Here is a 17,527-nt window from a genome sequence, read left to right as displayed (position 1 = left end):
GCAGCATGGGAATTGGCCCTCGGCCTTACATTTAATGACAATTCCAGAGGAGAACTTGCATCGCATAACTTAAGCCTCAATTTCCTTGATAAGAAAAAGTAATGCATTGGTTCATAAAGCTTTAAAAAGAATTCTGGACAAGAAGATCTGAGAATTATTATCAAGACATAGATAGGAGCAGAGACCCAAAGGATATTCCCTGGAAATCCTAAGAATGTTTTATTCAGGAGAGTAATATCACTGTGTTTCTTTGGTCTAATCTCTTCTCATCTTGGGCAAGCTTTTCAATTTTTGAAGCAAATCCTGGAGGACTTTTGCCAGAGATGAAGAGTCATGTGCTCTTAACCTGAATGTGCTGACAAGAACTTGGCAGTTATACGAAAATATACCTGAAAAGTCCTTGTGAAAAATGCAGTGAGTGACAATTCTAATGACTTAGTAGAAGGACAGATCACCCACTGTGTCACCAAAGTTACAGAAGATAAGAGTGTACCTGTGAGGGGGAATCAACATTTCTGGAGAAAAGAATGTTTCGTTTTCCCTCTCCATTCCCTCCACACGCATAGATTTGGAAGTCTGCCCTGAAAACTCAGTGTCTCATCTACAACCAATGAGGCCAGAAGAACATATGGTTAGCGAAACATCTACTCTCTGGGTGCCATTCCTTACTTTACTCATTCTAGGACTGATCTACAAAGGGGGAAAATCAATGGATGTGTACCATTTCATCCTTGGTAAGATAGTTCTGAGTAGGGTGAAAATGACAGCGAAAAATTCATGTTACTACTTGATAATCTAATTTTAGAAATGCTTTTCTTTCACTGGCTGCTCACTTACTTGCTTTGTAAAGATGAGCATCTTCATTGTGAAGGGCTTAGGTGTTAAGCATATGAAGGTAAGTCGTATGCAAACTGTGAAACTGATGCATGTTTTGTCCTCTTTTGTATAGAGATGGGAGGGACTGCAGTCAAAAATCCTAGGGAGTCTACAGAGGATTTTATATTCCTTTTCCATTTGGAGGAGTAAGTAATTGCTTTGAATGAAGAAATAAATGACATACTGCAACTGAAGAAACAAAAACTTCAGTGCGAGAAGAAAGAAGAAATGAGCAAAGTGGAATTGCTAACAGGGAGATAGATACAGCAGTTCTTTCCCAGCAGAGATGTCAGCGTGCAATGAGAATGAGTCACTATGATGTAGCTCTGTGATTCAGACAATTCAAAGCTGCTTTGAGATGTCAAGCCACCAACATATTTTTTGCTCTGTGTGAATTCACCCAAAAACAGATAGTATTCTCCAGGTCTTAATAGGCTTCCATATATCTAATAACTTCCTGATTAGGGCTTTTTTGATTTCCTCTCCCCCCAATCATTACATCATCTCTATATCTATTTTAGCCAACACCTGATTATTAGTAAAGTATCCATATTTGTTTCCACTCTTTATCAGTAAAGCTATGGGTACTACTTAGCCAAATACAACCCTAGGCAATTCAAACAAAATTCCTAAAATCAAGACACAAGGCAAGAAACTAAGAAAAAAAAATCTCTTGCCTTTTGCCTTTAATCATTTTTCATTTATAAAGCTGAACAATTTAACATCTTCCTCCAAAATACAACATAGTTATAAAGCAGCTGCTGTGTCAAGTGAACAGGTTGAGGATGACATGAATGTACAACAGTGCAAAAGGAATGAAAACATGTTGAGAGCATCACAGGTACTGTTACTACACAGAAAATTTATGAGATGTGAAGAATCCTTAGGTCACTTTGGCAGACTGTAAATGAAGGGGCCAGTTTCCTCCAGCTCCATGGAAATCTGTTCAGAACATGCCAGTATTGTCAGAATTTCTCCTTCAGGCAGTCAGGGGAAACAAAAGGCTCAGCAGAAGCAGTCATGAAGGGCAGGGAAATGAGTCATCCTACTTCACTGTTAATGATCACATCAGTCCTTCACTATGTCACATTACTAATATACAGTATATATTGACAGGCATTTTGAGGAAGGTTTTCAAATACCTTGTTTTTATTCCTCCCAGGAGAAAAAGCAAAAAAAGCTGATACTTTCAAAGATTTAGGGCGAAAGTAACCAAGGAGAATATGAAAATCATCTAATGCAAGTTTTAGGCTGCTAGAGGCCAGTTGGAACTAACGGTGTTTTAACTGTGAATATTGTCTCCACTTCCTTCACAACAATACAGTCATTAATTTTACTAAAATCTTCTCATGTGCAGCTTCTAACATTTGTAGTCTTCCATGCCTCAGGGTAACAGTTTGTCTTTAATATTCAAGAACTTACTTTGAAGAATATAGTTTGAACATTTAGCTGATGTGTTTTGGGAGCTGCTGATCTTTCAACAAGCTTGAAGTGCATTTCTGACACTGTAGTGTCAAATATGGTTATCGAAAAAGAATAACTGGCTACTAAGAGGTAGCTTAACTGAACCAATTGAGCCAAAGAAAAACTGATTGGATTCCCCAATACAAACCTTGCAGCGCTCCTCCTCTCAGCAGAGACACTGAATACCTTCCTAAAAATCACAGAAGAGTGGATAGACAAGCATGTAAGTTTCCATCCTGCCATACAAGGTGCCTTTTCTCCTTGGTAATAGCAACTCCCTCCTCATCTCCATAGACAGAAAATGAACTGCTCTTCAAAAATGGCATACAACACAGTTGCATTTTACTTCACCAATACCTTAGATGTGGCATATTGAATTGAAGATGAATTTTAAATTCATGTAACAGCAGCTTTTACAAACAGCAGCTCACTGTTAAAACATCATAATAAATGTCTATCTGATAAGAAATAGAAAGTTACCAAACCTTTCCCCTCCCGCCCCCCACAGGTAATGGTTTTGAGAGATCATGTAGATTCTGTTGTCCACAAGAGATAATCTGTTTCAAAATTCCTCAGAAAAGAACCCTGCAACAGAAGATAAGCATTTTATCAACACAATAACACAGATAATTTGCAACTTGACTTTAAACATTCTATTTCAGATAACACAGCACAACACATCATACCATTTTCCCTCAGTCTTGGAAAAGATAACAGATATTCACTGAAAACCTTTGTTATCTGAAGGTTTGATTACTTGCTTCTTGCTTTGAAATAATAAGCAGGAAGATACAGAAGTCTGCAGTTCACAATACTGCAAGAGGGTGGCTTCCCCTTAGGGCCAACTAACAGAAGCAATGTATAAATACAAAGCGGATAGAAAGAAAGACAGATACACAGACACTATGCACATATATATGCTCACTTCAAATAGTTTAGGGAAACAAGTCCTACTGTGTCAGTAAAACCTCATGTGTGACATACAAACCAGCTGTCAAATGGAAATCAGCGTGCTCAGAATAACTCTGTGTTGCTACAGATACTAAGAGAAAGCAAGCAACATTTCAGTTTCAGTAAGTTATTTTTTTAATGGTCTGTTTCATAAAATGAACTTTATGAACATCATGATCTTTCCTAACACAGTGCATGGAAACCTAATAGTTTGCTGTATTTTACTAACTTCTGTAGTCCGCTATTTCTTCTATTCACTACATCAATATGTTTTTATTTCTTGTGTCAAAACTGATATTAAGTGCATAGTTCCAAGTCAGAAAATAAGTTGAAAATCAACACATTTTTATTTAACCACATTTTGCTTTTGCTAATCTATTCTTAGTGTGGCCCTGTGTAGAGCCAGAAGCTGGATACTGTCATCCCTGTGAGTCACTTCCAACGTGGAACGTTCTATCAGTCCATGAAATGTGATAAAATTTGAAATTAGAAGTCTGTATATTAAAGCCTATATTAAAGCCTTTTAAAGGAATAAATGAACAGTACTAGGTCCTTCTCAAAGGAAAGATGTTTATGTTAGGTAGGAAAGATGTTTATTTTTGAAAGGATGGGCACACCTATATAAGACAAGCAAATGAACCTGCCCGCTTACTCACTGCATTTAATACTTTGTCTAAAATCTATTTCATAGGTCATGAAGGTTTGAAGAGACCTCTATGGTTGCTTTACCATACCCACTGACCATGTCCCTCAGCAATGTATCTAGCATGGTTCTTGAACACCTCCAGGGATGGTGCCTGCACCTGCACCCTGCGCAAGCCTGTGCCTCAGCGCTCTGTCTGAGAAGAAATTCTTCCTGAATTCACCCTGCACCTCCCATGGCATCACTTGAGACCATGGCCTCTCATCCTATTGCTGTTACCTGTGAGAAGAGGCTGACCCCCACCTCACCACAGCCTCCCTTCAGGCAGATGTAGAGAGCGATAATGTCTCACTGAGCCCCCCGTTCAGACGGCACAATCCCAGCTCCCTCAGCCCCCCCACAAGGTTTGTCCTGCAGACCCCTCACAGCTCGTTGCCTTTCTCTGGACACTCTTTGGGGTCTCAGTGCGGTGAGGAGGAGGGAGGGGGCAGCAATAAGGCCCTGCTCTCACCTGCACAGTAGCACAGTAATACAGTAACACAGTAACACTGTTTCTTGTACTTTTGAGACCTGCAGACTCAATGCAGAAGTTGCCTTAACGGCAGCGCCCGTGAGGGCACAGCACCTGCAGGGGCGGTGCTGACGGCTCCTCCTCCCGCCCCGCCTCATGTGGGCTCGAGTCCGCCAGCTCCTTGGAGCGTGTTCCTTCCCCTCGCGCCTGCGCCGTGCGACCTCCCGGCGTGCTCGGCGGGACTGTCATGGCGGCGTCCTGCGGCCGCTTCCCTCACATGGGCTGAGGGGACGCCGGCAGCGCGCGGCCTTTGGTGCGAGTGAGGCGGAGCGCGGGCATTGCGGCAGCGCTATGCTGGGCCTCGAGCGCTCCCTGCTGCGGGGCTTCCTCAGCCAGGCGGAGTCTCAGGAGTGGAAGCAGGGCGAAATCTCGGCGACAGGTGAGGGGTGGGGCGAGCTGAGGCCGCGGTGGTGGTTCCCTGCTCCGAGAGCGGCCGTGTCTGGGGCTGGGGAGGTCCCTTACTTGCTCCACTCGCTGTGGAGAAAGCATGGCTGGAACTAACCCTTTAGTTTGCTTATTGCTCGTGGATGCTCAAGGGAGCAACTGAAGTGTGTTCTAGTCGTCATTCAGGTGGTCCCTACCTGATGGTGATCTTAATGTTTGATCGGAGCCAAATGGACTTGAAGATCCCACCCAACAAATCCTGTGCTTCTCTGAGGTCGAAGACCTTGGATTTGGGTGCTGTGACGTATTAGAAATTAAACAGTGAACTAAGAGCAGATTTTATGTGCTTACAGACAGTTACGTTGCTATATTACATGAAGAAAGAGCCTCAGTATTCTTCATTAGTGTCTTTAGATCCAATGGCTATTCTACAAAATGCTCACCTGGTCAGCTGTAAGCAAATATAATTAAGTCATCTTTTTCTGTGTGTGGAAGAAGATCTCCCTAAAGCCCAAGGCATAGGTGGGACGTTTTGTTCTTGTTATTTATGCCCTCTGTGATGGTATCATGTCATTAGGGCTCCAACAGCATAAGTATTTTGCATATGCCCTTCCGCATACTGCTTAAAGGGTTTGTAACCCATTTGATGCAAAGGATTTCTTGTATTGGATGGCTGATTGCTGCTGCGAATAACAAAAGTGTATTGTGGTCAGCAGCATGGTCTGTAGAGATAAGGAATGAATGTCTGTCATCCTTTCAGACCAAATCATCTATTGCTGCTACTGAAGTTCTTCACACAGCCTTCATATATATCCAAAGTTAGGAGTACTGTAGTTTTTGCTGGATGAGCTTGGGGTTGGGGGTTTGGTTCACTTCCTTGCATGGCTGTAACTTGTGTGGATATATATCTCTGTTAGCATTAAATCAGCTGGCTTTTGTACTAATATTAGGGTAGCTATGGTAACACTGAGTGCACAAGAGCTGTAGTTCCCAGGTGGAATGACAAGTTAATTGCAAGTTAATATTAAGACACACATCCTGTGCAGACCTCTGCATTTCCTCAGGTACGTTATTTTCAATATCTGCATTAGCTAGTTTTAGACTAGTTGGTACATCTACATGAGCTGCTCTTGGGGTGTTGACAGGTATTGATATTACTAACCAATGGAAGATTTTTTTTTGCTCTGTGGTATGTTTGAGAAAAGAGGTAAAAATGCCTTCTCTGAACAAAGCTGGTGTCTAGAATGCCGTATGAGTTCAAAGCTTCTTAGAATTTAAATGTACCATACTTCATAGAATCATAAGATCACTCAGGTTGGCAAAGACTTTAAGATCATTGAGTCCAACCACAACCTACCATAGTACCCTAACTCTAATAACCCTTCACTAAACCATGTCCCTGAGCACCACATCCAAATGGTTTTTAAACACATCCAGGGATGGTGACTCAACCACCTCCTTTGGGAGACTGTTCCGGTGCTTAACGACCCTTTTTGTAAAGAAGTTTTTCCTGATCTCCAACCTAAAGTTACCATGATGCAACTTGAGGCCGTTTACCCTTGTTCCTGATTCTGTTTCTCTTGAATGGATTAAGTGGAGGAACATTCCTTTTCTTCCTTAGTAGTGCATCCTCTGAATGACTGCCTCTCATTGAGGCAGTGAACTTAGGGGAAAATAAGTCTTTTCTGAAGATAAAATTGCATTGCGCATTCTTCATGAATATTCTAATCATTTAAGGGGAAGACTGAGTAATTTATGTTGTTATGTATGGTATTCATTGAATTCTTAAGTATTGGCCAATTGTTTGTTGTAATGTCCCTAAAATGGCCCTCAAGTCATTTGAATTTACTGTCTTGTCTGTAGGGCATTACTAAGGCAAAGTGATGTAAAAGGGAGGAAGAAAACCTTCTTGTGAAAATTACGTTCTTCAGTAACTTTAACGTACATGTTTTAAAGGCTACTGACGTGTTTCCATTGAAATTTCTGCGTGTGTTTCGTTCTTTACATTCACCTGTCAGTTTGTGTTTCATTGTGACATCAATACAAGTTATGTTAGATTTGTTTTGGATAAGGTGACTACTACCATTCTTCTGCTTCAGTGCAACTGCACTTATCCTGCAACATAAATGGAGATTTATTATTTGGAGGGGGAGAGGTATATGTTTTGGTTGGAATATCTCTTATAAGATGGATTTGTTTCCAAGTTAACATTGACTTATTTTTTAATTTTTCCAGAAAGTGGATCAATATTGCAGTTGATTTTTGATGGGAAATATGAGGCAATATTTTCAAATGCAGCCATCCAGAATGTTTTCAGTGCATCTTCTGTGGTGGAGGAGGACATTGAGAGTTACTTGGAGAAGCAGATTCTAATGTACCTGGACTGTTCTGCGGAGGTTGATAACCTGGAAAGGTGAAAATTGTTATTTACAATATGGAAGATGAGTAGAAGCAATATTTGATTTTACCAAGGGTATTTTGAATTTTTATGACATGGGACACAGGGCCTCCATGGTAGAAGACATTTCCCAAGTTGTTTCCACGTCTTCCTGTTACATTTGTTGGTCATCGTTGTTTTTCTTACTGGATACTGTTTTAATGAGAGGTTGTTGAAAATACTGACCTTACTTGTGGTGAGCACATCTGAAGTGTGACCAAAAACTATCCTCTAGTGTGTTACGTATCATATGATGTGCTACTGTTTTCTGATCTGGAATGTATGGAGATTGTTCCTGTGCATTTTGTCTCTAGGTGGCTTTTCTCCTTTATCTTGTTTTGTTGTGCTGTTGCTGCCTGTCATCTAGATGGTGACTTAGTCTGGACAGTTTTCAATATTGTTGCCTTCTGTCTTCTTGGAATATTTTACCTTGAAGTATTCAACAATTTCTGCTTAATGGAAGGAGCTAATACAAGTTTTGCACAGTTGACCTTTTGCTGTCTATGGTAAAAATGTTTTAGTTATTTATTTGGGGGTGGGATTTTATTTCACAGTCTCTTGTGGGTTGGAAGGGACCTTAGAGATCATCGAGTCCAACCCCCTGGGATTTGAGCCTCCTGTGTAGCAGAGCGGCACTTCTACCACTTGCACCACAGGGGAGATTTGAACCCGGGCCCCAGTGTTGCAAGTGGCATTCCTACCACTGCGCCACCGGAGGCAATTTCTTATTGAATGATTTAAAGGAAGTTCTAGCTCAGATAATTCATTAAGACTTTGTCTTGTGACTTTTAGTAGATTGGTTTTACTTCAAATACATGGTTTTGGTTGTTGGTTTTTTTTGTTTTGTTTTTTGCTGAACTGAAAGCTGTAATTCTGGAGATTAAAACAACTCAGCGGGAGTTGAATTCAGTTGGAAACAAAAAGTTGGATAATGCTAACCTTATTCTTTTAACACAATGCGAATACTTTACAAAGTATGGTTTCATAGTAGTGTGAAAAGAACTCTTAAGAGGTTCTTTTTGAAGCTAAAAGGAAGATGCTTGAGGGCCAAACAACTCAAAATTAAAATCTAGAATATAATTTGTTTGGAAATAGCCTGTCTACTTTTCCACTTGGAAATCCATGGTTCTCTAAGAGAAATATTTAACAGTATTTTAAAGCTTGCTGCAACTTTTTCTGTTCTGCTTTCATCCTTGTTCTGCCCCAGATGTTTTTTCAGGATGGTGGTTTTAATGGCTTAAAAGAATACTGGAAGACTTTACTTTTACAATTAGGAAAAAGAATAGTTTGGCTTTTTCTAAATTTCCGATACATCTACTCTGTCACTGATGGTGCTCTGTGGCATTCCTTTGTAGGGCCGGTTGTCTTTAATGCTCTCCTCAACAACTTGATTTTACAGAATCACAGAATTATCAAGGTTGGAAAAGAAGATCATCCAGTCCAACCATTACCAATACTTCCCGGCTAAATCATATCCCTCAACACAACATCCAGATGTTTCTTGAACACTCCCACGGTTGGTGACTCCACCACCTCCCTGGGCAGTGCATTCCAATGCCTGACCACCCTTTCCGAGAAGTAATACTTCCTAATGTCCAGCCTGAATCTCCCCTGGCACAGCTTAAAACCATTCCCTCTAGTTCTATCATCGATTACATGAGAGAAGAGGCCAACCCCCAGCTCACTACAACCTCCCTTCAGGAAGTTATAGAGAGCAATAAGGTCTCCCCTGAGCTTCTTCAGGCTGATTTGGTTTCCCAACTTGTATTTCTGATACTTCTCTTGGGACAACTGATGGATCTGGACTTAGTGTGTTTAAAAAAAGGCTTAGAGTGAGGATGAGCAAGATGGATAGATATAAGCCCTTGTAACTAAGGAAATAGAAGAAGGAAATGAAACTATGTAGGTCACCATAATAAATGGGACACTGGCAGCTGCGCCTCTGTTGCTTTTCAGGTAGCACAGAATAACAGTTTTCAGGCAGTATTTGGGAGGTAAGCGTTTGCAGTTCTGTATCTTAAGTGTGAAGGGCTGTTGAAGATTGAAGGAATACCTTAGGGGGGGAAGAAGGTGTTAGGAAATGTGAATTAGCCTTATTTGCAAGATCTAGGCCTTGGAATTAGCATTCTTTTGCAGAGTGAATGAACGGTAACGGCACTTGGACGTTAGTCACAAATATGAAAATGGGGAAAAAGAAGAAAAAAAAAGCAACCCCAAACCAGTCAGTGGTGGAAAAATAGCCAATGAAAAGAGCATCACAGCCAAAGTAATGGAATCATTTAGGTTTCACTTTTTGCAGAACCTTGATGTGTGGATATAGATGTAACATCTTCCTGCAGTAGGAAGTTGTTTGAAGTCTAGATAATGATGTTTAATTGTAGTAATATTAATTATTATTAATTAATTATATTTTAATGCTTATTCTTTATATTTTTATATTTAATTAATTATTATTATTATTAATATAAGTAATGTAGTAGTAATAATAATAGAAATTAAGTAAACTAAAGTGAAAATGACTCTGAAAGTCTGAAGTGCTGCTGACTCGCAGTACAGCGACGACTGATTATTCTGGATATAATCTTTTTAGAAACTTTTGAAACATTGTTTGTTGTAGACAAATAGAAAGTGTTGTGTGATTGTTAATAATGTACAGTAGTTGTCAGAGCTATTTCTTTGAGTTGTTCGGGATTTTAATGGCCATCTGAGATATACATTCTAATACTGTTTGCTGGTGGGTAGTTACCAACTGAGAAATGTCCTTACTCTCCTGAAGGCCCTGAAGGGTTCCGTTATTTTTTCCTTTGGTAATCATGCATTCCCCACCATTGTTTTACATCTTCTGTCACATTCTTGCCCACCAGCTGCTAATTTTGTTTGACTTTTCAGTTTGAATTTGTTGGTTTTTTTTTTTAAGGGTTGTGTAATGCTTTATGTCTCTGTTTCCATTTTGGAACTGCCCTTGCAGTTTCTAATTCCAAAGGAAATTCTAAAGCAAACCAAAAATTTGTGCAAGTCTCCAGAAAGTCTTCATCTTTTAAAACAGCTATTAAATTCTGAGGGATTCTTCCCTGTCTTCTACAGAGCATGTAGGTTATTTCTTACTGTAGGTGCATAAAGAGATAATATCATAATGGTGTTAGCTCAGTGTAGTCTTGTAAATAGGAACATGGATGGCAATACTCAGTTCCAGGAAGGCAACACTCAAAATTCCATTTTTGAATAAAATGTTGTGATTGAAAACCAAAAGCATGATTGATTGAGATGACATTTGCTGCTGTGTTATACAAATGAGCTCTAGAATGGTGCTTCTAAACTTCTTTGGTGCTCGTTTTGTTCTTTTGTTCTAATTTTGTACAGCTAATTAAATTGCTGTATCAAAGAAACAATATGAATGCTGTTTTGGAATGTATGCTTATCTCCTGTTGATACCTGATAGTTAGATACAGCTGTAAATCTATGTACGGTCTGTTTATAAAATATTTCTTATTTCTTGGAACTGTTATAAGCGAACGTGTTTCCAAACCTTTTAGTTCCCCATGAGTATTTAAAATACTATGTTAATTATATTTTCTTAACAATAGGGTGATTTTTAAGGCTTTAAACTTTTGAATTAGTGGGGGAATGAATCAGCTCTTGTAATCTTAATTACAAATTTGATCTATTGCTAAGTGTTTCTTTTCTCTATATTGCAGGCAGAGGCTGATGTTTCTGCTCGGTGTGGGCAGTCTGCAGCTCTTCGTTCAAAGCAATTGGACTGGACCTCCTGTTCACTTACAGCTGCAGGACATTTTGCCATCTGCATTGTTACAGAAATGTCTTGAGGTATACATGAGTTTTAATAAGCTGTCCTTCTACAGCGACTTTTATTCATTAATAACCCATATACCCAGAGAAGACACATCAGTGAGGTACAGGGCTAGAATAAATTGCCTTTGTTGTTGATCATGCTGGCTGCTATTACATCATCAACTTTATGGATTTTTTTAAATGATAGTACATGCTTAACAGCTTTAAAACTTAAGCAAATCAGAAAGAAAAAAAAAAAAAAAAAGCCTGTAAATTACTTTAAGGAGAAGCAGTGATTATTACAAAGTGAACTAAGGCAATAATGTGGCTTAACAGTGTATTTATTAGGAGTAGTCTGTTGGTAAAGGTGCTGAGAAGAGATTCAGAGAACTTAGGAATTTCATTACCAGTTTAGTTTAAAAAGCTGAAATGTGGTTTGGATAACTTCTGTCCTATTTGTGTAGACAGAATAAAAATCTTTTTCAAACGAGTGGCTTCAGTGTAAGGTATCACTTAACTTTCTTTTTTTCTCTTTTGTTCCATTCCTTTTTCTTGCCCCTTTCATGCCATTTGACAACAAAAGCCATACTTTATTTAGTTTGCAAAGGAAACCTGCACATATGAAAGCCAAATGTCTTGTGATAAACTGGCATCTGCCCAAATCTGAAAATTAACTGCTTGAATGCTTTCATTACATTAAAAGGGAGAGAAGAATATGTGATTGTCATCTAATGGTCATCACCAAGATTCGTGTTCCCTGGAGAGCTACCTCAAGCCCATTAGAAAAAGAATTACTGTAGAGAACAGTGTGTATAAAGGCATCCAAAACAGAGAGGTCTTTGTTGATTGGACAGATAGAAAAGTATTGCTACCTTGATGTCACTCACCAGTTCCCTCTGGTGAGAGAGGAAGTTAACACGCTTTGATGTCACTTGGAGAAATATGTAGTGTATTTGAGTATGTTGGGATTTATTTAAATAACAAATTAATATATATTTCTTTCAAGCTAAGTGGCTTCTATTTATCAGAAGTTTTTCTCCTTTGGTTATGGGAAGGGTTATATACTGTAATGTTATTCCCATTAAACACATTCAATAGGTATATGCATTTCAGGTGGGAGGAATCTGAGTGTTTCAGATCCCATTAATATGATCTATCTGTCTAGCAAGAGGAAAGGCAGAATTCATCATGACTTAAGAAGCAGCTGGAATTCCAAACACAGTGATACTTTTGAGCAGACTTTGTCTCCTTAAGCATGTAAATTATTTCCCCTAATTCTATGAGTTTGTTCATAAACTTAAGTTTTATTTCCTTGTCACTTTTCTCGTGTGTTTTTTTTTTTCAGCCGAAAATGCTGCATGCAACAATTCTGAAGATGTTGGTTCTAGATGCCGAATCAGTTTATACCTTGACATCTCATCCTGTCTTGCTGCTTATAGCGAGAGTAATCCTTGTGAATTTAAGAGACAAACTCTCATCTCTTCAGGTAAGAAATAAGTGACAAATGATTATGACTGTGTGGTACTCATTAATTACTTTTTTTCATTCTTTATTTCCATGCCTCATTAAGTCAGTATGACTTCTTTTCTGCTACTCTGAGATTTGTTCTTCTAAGAAGTAATTAAGAATCATTACAGTTTAATAGAAGTATCTCCTTAAAGATGACCTATTATCTCACTGTAGTCTTCAAAAAAGAAAGATCCCTACATTATCTGGAAAAAAAAATAATAGAAAATTGAATAGAAAACAACCTCTTGAAAAGACATTTACTTTCTGTCAATATTGAGGAAGGGGGAAAAACAACAAATGTCCAACAAAGCATACATACTCTATGGCCTTTTTGACAAGATTTTGGATACTGTTAACTACTACCACATAAATTCTAAGCCATGAATTCTAGATGTAGTTGTAATTCTTCTCATTGTCCTCAATAACTTTCATAGGCGTCCATGTGGGATTTACCTTAATTCTCTTGTGTTCATACATTTAAAAAAAAGAGAGATTTTAAATCACTTCTTGAGAGGGTTTTTGACATTGCATTCCTTGTAGTTCGGCAGTAGGCAGGTTGGTAGCCTTTGGAACTTGACAGCAGCTTCTCTGTATTGCATTCTGGTTGAACAGAATTTGGCTGGAGAACAAAATGCCACATGGTCCCCCTTTATGCTTGGCTGACAACATCCATTCCCAGCTGGGTCTTTGTATGAATGATGATTTAAACTGTTTGGGAGATGTTGACTGTACGGCATTTCTGGAAGCCAAGCTCTTCCGTTGTTTTCCCTGTTATTCACAGATGAATGCTGTTAAATTTCAGCAACCGAGTCAGTCAGAGAGGGAGAAGATGTACTTTGTTTAGAGAATTCCCATACTGCCTCTCATCAGGCTGATGTAATTATGGGCCTCCTCCTACTTAGTGTGCATTCAATTACTTCTGGCTACAAGTTTGACTAGTAGTCCAGTGACAGCAGCTGATTAAAAATTGCATTCTGCAACAGGTCAGTGTAACAACTGAAGTTTGCCATTCTTTCTCATTTCATCCTCATTCAGAGAAAAGCTTCTTAATGCCTTTTATTCTTAGTTCACATTAGTTCACATTAAATTTAAAGTAGGATAAAATAATCTGAAATCTGTTTTATTGAAACTAGCCTTAGATAGTAACTTATAATACATAGCTATAGACAATATATATATATATGCTCAGATATAACAACCTAGTAGATAGTTTATATTTGAGAGCCATTTATTTCTTTCATTTTAAAAAGATTTCTTCACTTGAAGTGTCCTTATTTTCTTTCAGACCTTACCTTGGTGGACTCTAAGATGTGTGAATATTCACCAGCAGTTGTTAGAGGAGAGATCACCCCAGCTATTTACTCTCGCCCAGATGTGTATAAGAGACAGTATGTTTCTGATTACTTGGTTTGTTGACTTTACAGCATTAGTTGTAAGATGTCTTGGGGGATAGGAATTTATAGGCATAACTCTTGCAATATGAAGCTTGTGGGCTGAGTAATTACAGAGAGTAGAGATGGACAAGAATTTACTTGAATTGACAAGTATTTGTATATCACATGCTGATTTTGATTTCCAGCACAAAGACATTTAGATGCCAGAGTTTTGCAACTCTATTTGAGTACTGCAGTTATTGTTTGGCAGAATGGTTTTCTTATGTTAACATTGCTGAAGAGTATAGAGCACATGAAAATATTTTCTGGTTCTGTTCAGTAGCAGATTAAATGGAATCTGTCGTAGGCTAATCAGTGGTAGTTATTTCATTGTTACATTTCCTTCTTGGGAGTACTGAAAGACTTGAAACTTAAAGAGAAGTAATCTTAAAGTTGCTTTAAATTCACAGATTAGATAGTACTGGCTAGAGTGGAGAAAAGAAATAGTTGGTGCAGCTTTGATCTGTGGAGAGAATGCTGCATATGCATACAAACTGCATAAATACTGGTGACCAGTCTCTGATTTTCAGGGATGATGATGTAAAGTACATTTGGATGTATAGTGAGCTTTTCCAGGCAGGCTTTGCTGCCCATAGCCTCTAGATACAGTTTATTAACATTCTAATTCATTAAAGTCATCTGGGGTTTCAAACAAGTGCCTATATATCCCATAAAATAATTTAGGAAGCCTTCAAAATAGTCTTTGATTATGGCTTGATAAACTTATTTGCTGAATCAACTTGACTGAGAAACTTTGTTCATTTTACAAAACGAAAAGTTCAAATTTGTGAGGAAAGCCATTTAAACTGTTGCTCTCAGCTGTAAGTTCAGCATCATCACTTAAATGTAAGATAGCTGTGGTGATTCCCTCCTGTTCTGCAGCAGCTGTTGTGCAAAAACTGGAGGGCTAAATGCTGCTTTCTATTCATCAGTGTTTCTTGCTAAGATGTGGTGTGGGATGGCAGAGAGTGTTTGCAACATTGGTGCTTTTGTGCTTAGTAACGGTGTGAAGCTTCCTACAAAGGTCTTTGAAGTTTCAAATGCCTAAGCCTATCAAGCTTTGTGGTTACCATTCTAAATACACGGTATTTACGTCAGGAGTGTAAGACCACTTCTCAGTGCATTACTTTAATACAAAATCATAAATATCGATAAATAAGGTTGAGCAGTTTGTAAGGTTGTGGATTTTTTGCTGTTTGAATTCACGGGTCTTAGTTGTCATAGCAACCATAGTGAATATTTCAAATATTCAAAAAGAAAAGATTGATGCATTTCTTTATTTCATTGTAGAATATATACGGATTTAGCATAATTAATTTTATATTCAAATTACAAAAATTATTATCTACTAAAAAATGGAGAAATAATGTCAGATTGAAGGCCATAATCTGCTTGGTTTTTTTTCTTAGCAATTCAAAGTCGTTCAAAGTTGCATTCTTGTGACATTTCCATATGTGTACATTCACATTCATTATCTTGTAAACTCTTTTGCACTGACAGTAAACCTTCAGGATTTAGTCACTTGAAGTGTTTTAAAAAATCAGTGGTCTACACTTACGTTAGAATAAAAACCCCTCATTAAATTTGTTTTTTTTTTTTGTTATAAAATCTCATAGGAAACAACTTATTTTTTCCATCAGAACCATCAGAGTGGTACTGTGCGTTTTGAGTGTGGGAAGCATGTGAAGATGGCTGATGTCCTAAATCATTTACTGAAATATATACATATTTATTTATTTATTTATTTATTAAAAGAGTGAGAAAAAGCTTTTCCTGGAAAAGAATTATGGTCCGTTGGGCAGTATCTCTTTAAAGAAAAAAAAAATATATATGGACAAAAACATTAAAAACATTAAAGACTCAGATGATTTCTTAATGAAGAATATGCATTTCTTAGGTGTGTTTTTAAAGTGTTTACATTCTGTGAAGGATGAAAAAATATGTAGTTGACTTTCCTGAAGTTTTCAGATTCATTTCATACAAGATTTTTAAAAATGGGTATGTTTTTATACACTGTATCTTTAAATGTATGAAGGTTAACTTTAATCATGACAGATTTCCTCTCTTAGTATTTTAAATGTAATTTTAAAATATCATTCTCTAGGATTTGTGTCCTGACAGCTTTTTTTTTTTTTCCTTCTTGATTTGTAGTGACTGAAGCAGAAGCTTTGTTTGCAGGTGATGAAAGCTGGCACTTAGCAGTTCAGTTCAATCTTGAGTGTGCCTATACATTTTTGTATTACTACGAGTACAAAAAAGCTAAACAGTGTTTCAGTACGGCCAAAGACATAGCAAAACTGCAGATTAATCTTACAGGTAAGTTTGTATGTGCAGTTTATCAAAGTTTTTTTTTAAAACTTTAAAATCAACGTAACTTACAGTTGATTTTAAAGTGGCTTTAAATACCTCTGTATGATGGTACGATGCTACCTTTCACCTTTCATGCCACTCATCTAGACCTCTGTGTAAGTAACACTTAAAAGTTTCTACTTATTTCCTGCAGTAGCGACAGTCCTGAAAGAAAGACTCAAGTTACTCACTGCTGACATATCACAATATCACTATTGAGACCAAATAATCATCCTTTCAGAATCGCTTATTTGGAGTCGGGAAGATTAGATTTCTGCACTTATAACTTTATTTAAAATGGCATATATAGATAAGAGATGGTTTATTCTACCTGGTTCTGTGAAGTAACCAAAATGTCACCGTGCACACCATTTTTTGGTGTGAGTGCCTTTGAGTTTGTGGGAAGAAATAGAAAAAAAAACCTGTGTACCCATTTTATTTTATTTTTTTCCAATGGGGTTGTTAATAGGAGGAACTGAAATTCACAGCCCCTGGACCACAAAGCTAACTGTTCCTTCATACTTAGGTTAGAGCTGTTCCTACCCTTGTGTAGATCATTTGTCAATTTAATACTTTTAATTAAAAATAAATATAATTGTTGTAGAACTCTGTGCACTTTTATTCTAAGGTTTTAAAGGTTAACTTCGAAAAATCTGTGATGAAAATCTTGTGACACTGTTTTTGTGTTACTGTGATTGAACTGATAATATTTCATTGTATCTGTCTAAAACATAGGAGTAACTTCCATATCCTTGTTCAGATAAATTCCATTTCAGTCGATCCTATTCTTTCCAATGTGCAACATGTACTGCATGTGTGACAAGTACTACAAGACTGATATTGTAACGAGTTTATTGAAAAAGAAAAAAAAAAAAAAAAGCCACATTTTCCTTGACTTTTATTGAAAACATCAGTGCCTTTCATGATATTCAAACTATAAAAATTTAGTTAACTAAGAACAGGTAAAGTGCCAGATGGTTATTAGCTGATATTTCTCAACTTGCAGTTGTATATTCTTCAAATGAGATAATTAGTTTATTGATGAGTAATCTCCCTAAATCTAACCTAGGGAAAAAAAAAAAGCTGTTGTTTGAAGAGTTGGGGGGGAGGGATGAGCAAGT

At 37.7% G+C, this 17,527-nt stretch overlaps 1 protein-coding gene across 1 annotated transcript in view; it reads left to right on the top strand.

Moving 5' to 3' along the window:
- The first annotated feature begins 4,586 nt into the window (after nt 1-4,586).
- TTC27 (tetratricopeptide repeat domain 27) overlaps nt 4,587-17,527 on the top strand; it is a 90,710-nt gene continuing 77,769 nt past the window's right edge. Inside the window, exons 1-6 of the mRNA XM_015857781.1 lie at nt 4,587-4,884; nt 7,125-7,302; nt 11,022-11,151; nt 12,461-12,601; nt 13,910-14,012; nt 16,209-16,373. Of these exons, the coding sequence (XP_015713267.1) occupies nt 4,602-4,884; nt 7,125-7,302; nt 11,022-11,151; nt 12,461-12,601; nt 13,910-14,012; nt 16,209-16,373 (1,000 nt within the window). The 5' untranslated portion in view covers nt 4,587-4,601. The remainder of the gene's footprint in view (nt 4,885-7,124; nt 7,303-11,021; nt 11,152-12,460; nt 12,602-13,909; nt 14,013-16,208; nt 16,374-17,527) is intronic.

The sequence above is a fragment of the Coturnix japonica genome, chromosome 3, assembly GCF_001577835.2.
Source record: "Coturnix japonica isolate 7356 chromosome 3, Coturnix japonica 2.1, whole genome shotgun sequence".
NCBI lineage: Eukaryota > Metazoa > Chordata > Aves > Galliformes > Phasianidae > Coturnix > Coturnix japonica.
This window is presented reverse-complemented; position numbering and strand designations above follow the sequence as displayed.